The sequence below is a fragment of the Melanostigma gelatinosum genome, assembly GCF_949748355.1.
Source record: "Melanostigma gelatinosum genome assembly, chromosome: 3".
NCBI classification, from domain to species: domain Eukaryota; kingdom Metazoa; phylum Chordata; class Actinopteri; order Perciformes; family Zoarcidae; genus Melanostigma; species Melanostigma gelatinosum.
In genome coordinates, this window is record NC_136636.1 from 14,999,628 (window position 1) to 15,013,570 (window position 13,943).

The window sequence follows — 13,943 nt, forward strand, 5'->3', positions numbered from 1 at the left end:
AAGTGTTCAACGGAGAAGTTCCTTTAAAGTTTTATGGAAAAAGTCTTGAAACTGTGAATATATGTGTTGGATAGCGGGTTTAAAGGTGATTAAAAAATAGCATAGAAGTGCTAAAGCTAATTAATGGCGTGCTGACGTACTCTGCTAAAGTTAGCGAGACAGTTGTTTACATATAGGCCTAATGCTCGTTTCTAAAACGTGCACCTCCTTCCAACCTCTCCAACACTATTACGCAACGTTTAAAGATAACCAGCTCCACAAACACCAGCCTGAAAAAGAAGAAAATATGAACGATTGAGAGTCTGTGGATCAGAGCTGGTTAGTTGTCCGACCCTGTTCGGAGCTCGCCGATGCCACGCTGTGATTGGCCAGTCTGTGTTGGAGGGCGGGACTTAGCGAAGGGTCAATTACATCTCCAACACAAACACAACCCAGACACAAGTGATTTTGTGGATTCGTGCAAGGACTTGTCCTCGCACGAGTGAATTGAGCACTTATGTGATCACATGAGACAAGACACATTCATCTGTGTTTACATTCTGCACACACAAACTCCAAATACAAAGCGTGCACTCATACAGTACGAGAGCCGGGACCCAAAATCAGAGAGTGGCAGCATAACATGGCCCTGCAATTTGTCTATGTTTAGTTGGTGGCCTAAGCTAAATGTATACTGGAAACCGCATTCCTGCCTTAAAACCTCGGCTTAGCATCGTCTGCCGCTATTATCTTAATCAGACCAGCGGGGCAGTGCAGTCTCATCGAAAGTCCAAAACCCAAAGATTCTAGTTTACCATCAGAAAACACTGAAAACCATCAAATATTCACGTTTCAGAGGCATTTTTGACAGTAAAATGTATTCATTTTCTGTTGAGTAACTCATTAATTAATCAACGAATTGTTTCAGTTTCCATTATATTAAAAAGGTTTAAAGAGAAATTGCATTGCTACAGCAATAAGGACTCTCTAAATTGGACCTAATAATGATCAAATCACTAAATTGTAGAACACTGAGTGGGCCATATGGATGCCATCTTCTATTTGTATATGTACTTTTATTTTTCAGTGTTGATATATTACAATAATATAATAGTAACATTTCAGAAAAATAAACTGCTCATGTACAAAATAATCAGACAGAAATGTGTTTCACTGTTTCATGGAACAGTATCTTGATTTGTCAGATATTCCAGCACATTCAAATAAATAAATAAACAAAATTCAGCATTATCAACAATCAGTCAGCTTCATTGACTTACAGCATGGCCTACAAAAAACCTAAAGATATTAAAAGGAAAAGATACTGTTGGGGTGTGACTATATGGCTTCAACATGTGCTGTGGCACAAAGAGAGTCAGGCCTTCCCTTTTGCAAGCAAAGGCTTCATCCTGATTCTGGTTTGATGAGCACCAAACCTCCTCTGAAGGAATTTCACATTAAGGTGTGAATTTCCTCCCCCCCAAAAAAACCATGCGTTCCTGAGGTCACCTGAATGCACCGCTGCAATCTCATTGGCCGAGAGCCAAGACAGCGCCAGGACCCCTGTGGTTCAGCCACTGTTCTACAAAACTGCCTGCAGCTCCCATCGCAATGCTTTTTCCACCAATCCCTCTTGGGTAACAGGAGGCACGCAGCAACATTGTTCCTCATTTTAACCAAAATCCTAGGTTTAACAGTTTATATTCGCTGGCCGAATTCACCAAACTGTCTATTTTATAGTGATGGCGAGATGAAGCCTCATGAGGCATCGAACCACTTCAGCCAATTGGTTCGAGAAAGGGTTCATTTCTCGAAGCTTCATGTGCACACGATACCACCTACTGGCCAAGTGTAAAATCACAGGCAGCTGTATCTGAACCACATAATGTGATGCATTGAATTTTTGTGTCTGTTATGGCTGTTGGGAATGACTATGAATTACAAAAATGTATGACCAAATAATTTCTGTACATAAATGATCACATATGTGCATAATAAAATATTTTTTGAATGTATTCTGTGTGTAAATTTTCCCAAAATGGTAGTATCATGATATGGCAGGTTGTGTAATAATGTTATTATGTCACTTTAGGAAAATGGCATGGGCTTAAGCAGGCAGAGGACAGTGAAAGTGCTTGTGGAACTAGGAAGAGGGGACTGAATATGCTTGTGTAACTTGGACAGTGATGTACAGGACAGGGGACATTTTATTCATTTTTATTCAGAAATAACAGTTTCTCAGTTTTTATTAAAGCACAATATAAATATAACAATGTTCTTTATATAAAAACATAATCTCCTTTTCCTTCTTTAAATGTCGTTTTCAAAGCCACACAGGAGCCTGTTTCAGGAGATCTGCCATATTTTCAAGCTGGACATCTGTAAATAAAACAAGTAATAGAAAAACATATTGACTTAGACCAGTTTTGAACGTCTCTACACCGGAGACCATAGACGCGTCTTCAACGGAACAATGCTGACCTGGATATTACACAATATTGTTTATATATTGCCAAAACCCAAACAACAATGTTTTGACCATGATCTAATAACGTTAGTACAGTACATTAACTAACACACATGTCCACTGTTTACTGTTCGTAAACTGCTAACGCTACATGCTAACATCTTAAAAGGCATTGGACAGTCCATATCTTGTTTTTTTTTTACATTTGCTTATATTATTTCGATTTCCTCTCTGCTCCCCAACAAGAGTGGCATTGTACAATCATTTCGGCACTACCCCTTTCTCTGTTGTTCGGGTTTAAAACAGAAGGATGCGAGGCTTCAGCAGGCTGCAGGGAGATTTCGGCTTCAAGCTTCCTACTGCACACGCGCATCAGAAAAACGGAACTGGATCCGGTTTCAAAATGAAACAATATTTAATGTACTACACAAAGTTCACTTACAAACGGAATTAACTATCATGTTCTCGAGAACAAAGACCACACGCACGCATCTCACTCACAGGTCTGAATTCAGGTACTGAAAAACGAGAGCGGATGTGGTCTGAGGAATTCTCTCTAGAACAGTCTCTTATATGTCATAAAACGTGTGGCTGATCCTCCATTGATCAGTGATTGGCTCCATTCGAATTCTGTCCCCTCCCTGGATCGATCCTTCAGCGAAACATCTTTGCTCCTTGCAAAACATTTCTTGACTCCGCCTCTGGTCAGTTGTCCTCCCCACTGACCACATCCTCCATTTGCTGCATGTCCCATTCAGACTCTCTATCTGACCCTCAAACGATTCTTAGTGTTTTAATACCTTTAGTGACTGTACTTTTATGATTCAATACATTCAATTAGTTAATATACTGTAACACATAATATCTTCTATAAGCAAGAATATTGTAAACAGATTGTGACTAACATATTATTATTGTGACACTTCTACTCATCACTAGGGGGGTTATTTAATCGTACTTATAATGTGTTTAATTCTGAAATTCTCCACACTGTGTAAATAGAGAATTTAGAGAAAGCAACTTTATTTCAGATGTGTTATTTAATTTGTATGGCAGCAGCTCATATAAATGTTCTGCACTGTACTACAATTGATTTACCCTCCAGGTCGAACAATCTCTGACGTCCATGCATGTCTGTATATTTGCCCCATCATCAGGTCTGCTGCAGAGGGTTTCATTTGGCAAGAACACAGTGTCCTCAGAGGGAGAGTCATACAACTCTCAATGTATCATCATGTAAGGCAGAAGACAGAAATACAACTGATGAGGTATATTCTGCTCTTCCATTAAATTCTCTCACTTTTTCTTTCTTTCTCTCGCTCGGTTTCTCTCGTACACTTTCTCATGATGTTCCCCGTCTCAAATTCAAATTAGCTCGAATGGCTTGACGATAATTAAGGACAGTAAAGCAGCTTGAATATGACGTAAAAAACAACGTTGCTTGCACGTTACTACACTACAGTTAATTTTATTTATTTGTTAGGGACGGAGGACGTTAATAAGCATGGGTATAAAATACAAGATGTAAACATACTGGAGGGAGCAAGAATGCTAATTCACATCCGTGGTCACTAGGCAGATTACAAAATACAATATACAGATACAAATAGAGATGACCAAATACTTTGTATTACATGTCAAGTTAAAAGTGATCACAGATCTGGTTTGACTAAAGTCAGTGTTTGAAATGGGTCTTAAAAGTGGAAAATGTAGGGCACTCTCTTATTGCACAGGTAAAGCTATTCTAATGTTTCCTTCCCTTTACTGACAGCACAGTTTGTCTACATGGGGTGCATGTGTGGCACCTCACAGTCCCCTCTAGTGGTGGCCTTGCTGCTATTACCAGCCCTCTGTTTAATCAGTTTAAACAAAGAAGGTGGGTCAAGCCCACGCAAAGCCTTTTACGTAAAACAAGCTTATTTGAAATGTTTGAAATTCAAAACTTAAAAAATATCATAATAACATAACATTACAAAGATGAAATGAAAGAGTTAAAAAAAACGTTTTGATGGCTTTCTTGAAAAGTATCTTGATTTAAGCGAAAGCCAAGACCAAGAGTTGATTTAAAAGATGTGGAGAAATGTATCAGTATGTGAGCTTACAAAATGTGTTACACTCAACTGAACAGGATGAGCCGGTCTTTGGACTTGTGTTGAGTTGACAAAGGTGTCTTGATTTTTTCTTTAATGTTTTTTCTCCCCCGGTTTTGTTGTTTTATCCATTTTTGTGGAACATGATTGAATGTTGTTTTTTGTGGATGTTGATTTGATATAAGAGAAAGAGTATTAAAAGATTCAAATGATATTGCTCTGTCTCTCACATCCTCTCTTTTGGTCTGTATTTCCCTATTTTTCTCTTTTAAATTCACCCTGTGTTACTCACATCCATCATCTTTATTTTCTGTTAAATTTCCAACAAATGAAAATTAGAGCAAACATGGGCTGTGGCAATTAGACTGGGGTGTTTGGTGTGAGTAAATAACAAAGAACAACCAACCGTCCGTCCTTTATATGCGCCATTATATCTCCAGGGGGCTGGAGCCAATGCCAGCTGACGTTGGGCGAGAGGCAGGGCACCCTGGACGGGTCACCATGTGATGACAAGGCTGACACATGAAGACAGGCAGCCATTCACGCTCACATTCACGCCCACCATCAAGATCTGAATTATTAGTTCAGACAGTAGCTAGTGCCAAAGTAAATCAGGGTGAGATGCTTCAAATGTACCCCCCTCCTCCTCACACAGTCACACAGTAGCCAATGAAATGAGTGGCATTCAATTGTAGCAGCAACACCCAGCTCACGTCACTGGCTTCCCCCTCCTCTCCTCATCTGTGTGTGTGTGTGTGTGTGTGTGTGTGTGTGTGTGTCTGTGTGTCTGTGTGCAGTGTGTCCTTGTGCATCTACGTGTCTGCATGCCTGACAGGATAAATCCAGCTTCTCCTCCATTCTCTCTCTCTTTCTCTCTGGCCCGCTCTCACACACACATACACAGGTGCTGTGCTTTGGCAACCCTCACTCTCACAAACACACATTCAAAACACACAAACTCATCACAGGATCGTAGTTGGTCCACTTTTCTGGTGCTGAGGAACTAGACATTTTGCCTTCATGGAGGATTACCACAAACCTGACCAGCAGACAGTGCAGGCACTGAGGAACATCGCCAACCGCCTCCGAATCAACTCCATCAAGGCAACAACTGCAGCAGGCAGCGGGTGAGTTGCCGCCACTGACTCTCAGACATGAGCTTTAATACTGTGAATGCAATGCAAAACATAATGTAAACTTAATATTTATTTGCAGCATGCATACATTGAAAACCAGCAGTCACATCTAGTGAACTACAGACTTGAATGTACAGACATGCAGGTGAAAGGCAAAGGGTACAGCATGTCCTGCCTTTGTTCTCCTCATTTGGTCAACGCACAGAATCATTTTGACATCCATAAATGTCGTTTGATAAGTTGAGCTGTGCATCCCTTATCATTGAATAAATTAAATAAAATATATCTACGCGACACTATTTTTTATATTGTTCTGCTTTATGGAGAATTTAGTTTTGGAAGATTTTTTTTACAGAATGTTGCTTAACCTAAAATATTCTGCTTATTAATGTGAATGACTAATGGCTGCGTTGAAATGCCAAATAACTGCTGCATATTATTGAGTGAAACACTCAAATACCTTTATTTGTGGGAAAGGCCAATAACCAGCCATTAATATCAGCACTGGATGGAGCACTTGGTGATTAACTGTTGGTGGGGGGTTAAATATAATTGCTCAAAGTAATTATTGTCCAAAAAAAACAAACAGTATTTCCATTTTATTGCCAGACTACTGTACATTCCTGTGTGCATGACTTATGTCTGACAGAACAGCACTGTCTCCTCTGTCGTACAGACACCCCACATCATGCTGCAGCGTGGCAGAGATCATGTCCGTGCTTTACTTCCACACCATGAAGTACCGCCCTGAAGACCCGAGGAACTTCAACAGTGATCGCTTCGTCCTGTCCAAGGTGAGAGTCGCATGTTTATTTGTCCCACAGAATTCTAACTTTTCCTCGAACTACTTCAGCGTAGTATGACGAAGATAATATTGATTTGTGATTGTTTCTTCTTCCACAGGGTCACGCTGCTCCGGCCCTGTACTCCATGTGGGTTGAAACGGGCTACCTGAAGGAGAGCGAGCTGCTCAGTTTGTGCCAGGTTGATTCTGCCCTCGAGGGCCACCCAACCCCCGTAAGCTGTCACGCACTGTGCCACACCTTGTGAATCTCCTCAGGCAGCACGCACAGTGTACCAGCTGTCTTTAACAGTATGTTGTTGTGGGTGTGTGTGTGTGTGTGTATTTCAGAAGCAGCAAATTGTGGACGTAGCCACTGGCTCCTTGGGGCAGGGTCTTGGTGTGGCCTGTGGAATGGCTTACACTGGGAAATACTTTGACAAGTCCAGGTAATCTTTCTTACTTATGGACACATACAAATGAAAGAATATGCGTTTTTTACCGTTTACTTGCATTTTAGATTTCTTGCATGCATTTTAAAATCTCTTGCCATTTATTAATACACACTGACTCAACGATGTGGTGTATCGATGTACAAAACATTTTTAGAGTTACTAATAATTCAAATTGTAGGTCCCCATTATACTTCACTCAAGTGTTCAGTGATTGGGACTTTCCAGATTCTGTGGGTGTGTGCTGCGGCTACATGCTCTGCTCTCACAATTATTCTGCTCTAATAATCACAGGCCCAGCATATCTCACTTATCTTTACCATCCAAGCTGATTCAGGAATTGTGCTTTCAACCATAGATTTTTTTCGTAGTCTTTTATTATAATTTAGAATCAATAATTATTAAATTTCCTTCATTATTTCTTCCTTTGTAATGGTGGCAAAAAGAAACCCAAAACATTGAATGAAACACCTACTGTATAGAGAACATGCATGGTTACTCATCTGGTAGACTAATATTTGACCCATTAATTAATATTAACCCAATAAAACATTAATAATTAAAGCCAGAAAAATACTTATTCTTATTTATAAAATACATATTTTAAAGACTGTGGGATTTTTATGGAAGACCCGTTTCGGGGTCTCAGGAAGCTTTTATCATGTCACAGCTGGTTACCATCCCAACTGTCAAGATAATGGCAAGAGAATCAATCTGGCTGGAAAAGTGTCAGAGGACATTTTTGTGAGATTTGCACCCCACCGTCATCTGATCGTACACCACACACACATATATACACAGACACAGAAACACACATTAATCGCATAATCTCACCCTGTTCTCTAAATCAGCTATCGTGTGTACTGCCTGCTGGGGGATGGTGAAATGTCAGAGGGTGCCGTCTGGGAGGCCATGTCGTTCGCCTCCCACTACCAGCTGGACAACCTTGTGGCCATCATGGACATCAACTGTCTGGGCCAAACTGACCCTGCACCCCTGCAGCATCATGTAGAGAAATATCAGAAACGCTGTGAAGCTTTCGGGTAATAATGCAGTGGGGATCCATGTGGCAGTAGAGGCTGATAGTGTCCATGTACTCTATATGCTGTTTTGGAAGATTATCTAGAAGGTGGTGGTAATACAAGTAGCATTTTAGGATGTCGAGCCATAACAATTACATTTAGTTAAGGCTGTCATGGTGTGTCTTCATGCCATCACCTATATCAATTATACTGTAACAAGTGTGTCTTAATGTGTGGCTTTGATATTTATGTGTGTGTGTGTGTGTGTGTGTGTGTGTGTGTGTGTAGCTGGCATGCCATCGTTGTGGATGGACACAGTGTGGAGGAGCTTTGCAAGGCTCTGAGCCAACCACGTCATCAGCCCACCGCCATCATTGCTAAAACCATCAAGGGAAAAGGCATTCCAGGTAACTGTCTGTCATTGTCCACTCCTCATCTGCAAATGCATTGCTCTCCCTCTGGTGAATATTACGTAACAAGGCCAAGTGTGTAACCCTTTCATAATGTTTGAATCTATTCCAATGTGATGCCGTGTGGTTTCAGCTGCAGAGGATAAGCTGGGGTGGCATGCCAAACCTCTGCCCAAAGACATGGCGGAGATTGTTATGAAGGATCTGCAGAGCCGCATCATGAACAGCAGCAAGCACCTGTACCCTCCTGCTCCCATAGAGGACTCCCCACCGGTCAGCCTGAGGAACATCAGGATGCCGAGCGCACCCAGCTACAAGGCTGGCGAAAAGGTTTGTCACCCGCCCGCACACAAGAACAGTCACAATGTCTACAGAAACCACAGAGGCAAATAATTTAATTCGTTTTACAAATGAACCGACAAGCTTTGTTAATTATTGATTTGTTTGGCCTCTCTGTCTTTATAGATTGCAACACGGAAGGCATATGGGATGGCGTTGGCCAAATTAGGCCGCTACAATGAACGTGTTGTGGCCCTTGATGGAGACACTAACAACCTCACCTACTCTGAGATCTTTAAGAATGAGCATCCCAACCGCTTTGTGGAGTGCTACATCGCTCAGCAGAACATGGTATGATCCCTCATGAATCTACGCAATTACGCTGATTTCACGAATATATTTTAAGCCATCTATTTTCTGTGTATGGTATTTTTGGTCTGTGGCTCTTATTGTTTTAAAGCTTATTCTAAAACACAAACAAAACCGTCTCTCGCTCTTTAATGTGGGGATTTAAAAATAAATGATATTACTAAAGTAAAATGCTCCTTCTCAGCTCTGATTGGATATGAGTACAAACTTACATTGCACGGCTGTCATTTTGATGATTTAATTGTACATGACTTGTCTATCCATAATGCAAATCATTTACCTAGTTATGGCCATTGTGGCTGCTGCTGACAGGCCCCCTTCTTCTGCCTTTGTTAATATTTTATCTGAATTAAGATTAATAATTTGGAGAGAGGCGATCGAACATTAATTCCTTGTGCTGCTCCAGCAGCAGCCGACTCCAATGTAGGTCAGGCGTATGTATGATGATAAGCAGTCATGACATGTGTAGTCAGAAGTAAAATATTAATCAGCGCAGAGGGTGGGACCATCTGGCTGAATGCACAAGACAAGTCAAACGTTGAATGGCAAGGTCTGTGGCTAATAGAAATAAGATGAATACCAATTACATCGTCATTACGGAGAATATATATGAGTATAGATACTTTTGACACTATAAAATCAAAAACTTTTATTATATATATTAATTATGAATGTCATTCTTTTCTTGATTTGGATGAAACATCCGCTCGTTCAAATTCAGGCTTTAAAGAAGTATAGTTCACTTTCTTTGATTGTATCTATAAGAATTGATCTAACATCACAGTTGCAATTTCATGGATGTTAGTTGTTGCTTTTGTTCAAGCAAAGAAATAAGATGTGGGGTTGGGGAGAGTTTTAGAGACAGCTAGGACAAAGGCAATTATTTGGATGAGGAGGTATGCCACTGATTCCACACAGATGGGAAAATAAGCTCTTGAGCTTTGGAGAAAACTCTTCTCAATGACTTTTGACTTAAAGCGGTCTTTGGTTCAAATACGCTTTCAAATGTGGTTTGTGCCGCAGATTTTTGGACCTCTCTGAGATGTTTTGGGGATCAAGCATGTGTGACCGTTGGAAGGTTATATCTCTTAAGCTATTATATAAGTACTAAGAAAAATAAAATCTTCTCCTTTCCCAGGTCAGTGTTGCAATGGGATGTGCTGCCCGTGAGAGGAACGTTGTGTTTGCTAGCACTCTTGCTTCCTTTTTCCCCCGCGCCTTTGACCAGCTCCGCATGGCAGCCTTCTCAGACAGCAACATCAACCTGTGTGGCTCACACTGCGGCCTGTCCACCGGTTAGTAACCTGCTGCTGATGAGCAAGGCACACCACGACCCCTCTCACACACCTTTACACTGAAGCCAGACATTTCAAAACACCCATTTTATTCCACCGTATTCACAGTATCCCTAAATGTGATACGTATATAAAATAATGATCTGTGTGTGTTTGTGAGTGTGCAGTTTTTTCAATCACTTTCCCTCTAATCCTATGTTTTCCTTGCTGTATTTACCCCCTTTGCCCTTTCAGCTAGTATTCAATCCTCCCTTTTTCTCCCTTCCTGTCTGCCCTGGAAGCTGTCAACAGGGAACCAGGTGTCCCTCTGTTAGTGCAGGTATTCTGCATGCAAAGTCTGGCTTTATGTCTGTGGATCTGCATGTATCAGCTCACCATACAGCTCGCTAGCTTTTGGGACTTTATGAATTTTGGATGTATGAAATCAACTAAATGCACATATTACAGGAGAGGAAGGCCCCTCTATGATGGGTCTAGAGGACGTGGCTATGTTCAGGGCCCTTCCCACTGCGACCATTTTCTATCCCTGTGACGGTGTGTCTACAGAGAAGGCTGTGGAACTGGCTGCTTCCACAAAGGTACGTGGAGCCTAAATGCAGTGTTTCTGCTTCCCTACTGTATCTGTGGAACATTATTTATTCGCGAAACAGCCTATTCGCTGTCAAAATGTCCCAGTGGTGAGTGTCATGTTTCCCTCCAAAAAAGGGTGTTTGCTACATCCGAACCAGCCGCCAAGACTGCGCCATCATCTATAACAGCAATGAGGACTTCCATGTTGGCCAGGCTAAGGTGAGACAGTCTTTGTGCTCACATAGCTGTTAAGGTAGTGTGAGGAAAATAAGAAAACAGAGAAATATCGAAACAAAATGAACACACCAAGCATTGTCAACACTGTAACCTGAAACAGGAGATGACACCTTTCTCTTTGCCAGGTGGTGTACCAGAGCAAAGAGGACCAGGTGACCGTGGTGGCAGCTGGAGTGACTTTGCATGAGGCCATGGCTGCAGCTGAACATTTAAAGAAAGGTACAGTACATGAAATACTCTTTTAAAAAAATGAAAAGATAAGATGTATACCAAATCACATCATATCCAACAGACACAGAATATAATATTTTTAATCAAATGCTGTATGACCATATTTGAAGATGATTCGCTGTTTATCAGAAATAGCACAGACAATGATATAATTTTTTAATATATTACATTTTAAATTTGCTGAAATAAAACCTATTTCAAAAGCGGGACATTTAAATGTTGAATTACTGTTTGTAAAAAACATCTACCCTTGATGTAAAATATTGCCTTGCATGCATTTTGGCCTTTGTCAATGATTTTGCAACAGTGCTTGCTTGAGGTGGAAACAAACCTCAATCTTTAGAAGCTACATTTGTGATTTTAACTTTGCCACTGTGATATTTCATACAATACATGCATTGTGTTCATATTAATTACTGATTAAAACCAGCATCCTGGCCTCACAACCACTATATGAATTGCATGTCTCAGTTGCAGCAAAGCCATTAACATTATTATGCTATATAATCATATCCCTCAACTGAATGAACTGAATTTTCAGAGAGGATCTCTGTTCGGGTCATTGACCCCTTCACAATCAAACCACTGGATGTCAAAACTATCATCGACCACACGCGTGCCACCAGGGGACGACTCCTCACTGTGGAAGACCACTACTATGAAGGTAGGTTTCCATGAACTGCTCATACTATTCAGCTTCTACATATTGTATGACCACCACCAACCTTACAGCAGCAAGCCTCAGAGCATAACGCAGTAGGGGCCCTGTCATTGGCCCGTATCCTCGGGTGTATTGTGGTGGCATGTTTTCATTGGTTCAGCGACAGAGACGGAATGTGGTGGCATTTGCTTATTGGCCAAGGGGAGGCTGAGTGACTGTTGCGTGCTCTCATTGCAGGCAAGGTATTGGTATTGTGGTGCATATTGTAAATGCGAGAGCAAGAGAGGCAGAGTGCTGTCAGATTTCCTTAACCGAGCATGTGCCCATGGGGCTTTGTGTGACCTAGATAACACAGACAGCCATGCCCTATGCCTGTTAAGAGAAAGGGGATGGGTGATGGCACGGACTTGACTCGACAAAGGATTTTTGGCATCGCTCTGATGTTGGGTATCTCATTCATTTTACATCTGGACCAGATGTTATAGTGGTGGAGGACATGTTTAGACTGAGCTTGTTTGTGATATTTTCTGGTCCTTTCTATTTACTGTATATGTGACGACATCATGCTTATACACAGCCTCATTTTTTGCTGTGAATTAAGCTCAAAAGCCTTCGCGGCAATTGGGTGTCCCCCATCCTTCAATGAGGATTTGTCTCAAATGTGGCCTCCACACATCTCTCATGTGATGAACTGTTGTTTCACAGGTGGCCTTGGGGAGGCAGTGTCCTCAGCAATGATCAATGAGTCTGGCTTCAATTTGCATCGTCTGGCTGTGTCCCATGTCCCCCGCAGTGGCAAACCACATGAGCTGCTCAAGCTCTATGGCATTGATCGTGACTCCATCACACAGGCCGTGCGCAAGATGCTCAGCAGCTCTACCAATGCCAAGTAACTTTATCGCTGCCCCACCCACCTATCTGATCACACCCCTGCAGATAAAGATAAACAGTCAAGTGTGTTTTTGATTCACATGACGTCCAGCTCTTTAAATTCCTTCACTGTGATTGCCCCCGAGTGTACTGAAGTAATGTGATTTTGTGCTGTACACTTTGAAGTAGTTACACATTACCTTTCTTTCATGCATCCATCACAGCACACACAAGAACAGAGACAAACAAATGTCCTCACTCCTAAACTCATTGTCATAAACCCAGTTCAGTCATCAAAATGTGGCCATAACAGACTATGGATGTTCACCATATAAAACAATACAATATTATATGTTCAACATGAGTATGTGTGATGCTCTCATGTGGTTTTTTTTAATGCTCTTTGATTAATTCAACTGGAAATGTTTTTTTATATTGTTCTGCTGTAGCTCTTGGGTGGGGCTGAGTCTTAAAGTAGTTTATCATGACAATAGTGTCAGAAATAAGCTAACTGAGTTGTTGTTTTTTGAAAGTAGGGGAGAAAAAAAGAAATCAAACAAATGTAGGTAGGTCATAAACAGCTGTCACTCCAAACATCAGATCACACCTTCAGATCATTTCAACATTGTGGTTTCAAAAGTTGCATCATTTCTATTCAGCGCTGTATTGTTTTGTTAATGATTTTGATGTTACCATCAACCTACACACCTCAATGTTCATTTGTGCTAGCTGTACAACTGGACCATACCAGCAAAGTGACGATGCATTATGTCGTCAGTGACTTCAAGAAGGCCCTTCGAGTGCTGATGGAGAATGGCTAGCTGTGACTGACGCTAAAGTTAACCCAAGAACAAACACTTTCTTTGTTACTTGAAATTTTGTATGTACCTTACTTTCATGTAATAAAGCCCTCTGCATTTGACTTTGAGTGACTACAATACTTTGTTCTTTTTCCCGATGTATATTTGTGTAGAAGCGTGTAGTTCAAACAGTTTACATACACAGGAATCTGTATTTAAAGATTTAATACAAACTGTGTCTAAGTAAGTGATGCAAAATCATGCTTAATGACAACATACATTAGTATACAATTC

At 41.0% G+C, this 13,943-nt stretch overlaps 1 protein-coding gene across 1 annotated transcript; it reads left to right on the forward strand.

The window, feature by feature from the left end:
- Positions 1-5,556: 5,556 nt before the first annotated feature.
- tkta (transketolase a) lies at positions 5,557-12,872 on the forward strand (the record flags this gene model as incomplete). The annotated part of the gene is made up of 14 exons (XM_079265453.1): positions 5,557-5,663; positions 6,349-6,466; positions 6,576-6,689; positions 6,805-6,902; positions 7,757-7,948; positions 8,216-8,334; positions 8,471-8,667; positions 8,803-8,967; positions 10,124-10,280; positions 10,728-10,858; positions 10,986-11,069; positions 11,213-11,306; positions 11,860-11,982; positions 12,685-12,872. The coding sequence occupies 14 exons, from the start codon at positions 5,557-5,559 to the stop codon at positions 12,870-12,872; spliced, it is 1,887 nt and encodes a 628-aa protein (XP_079121579.1).
- Between the last annotated feature and the right edge of the window lie 1,071 nt (positions 12,873-13,943).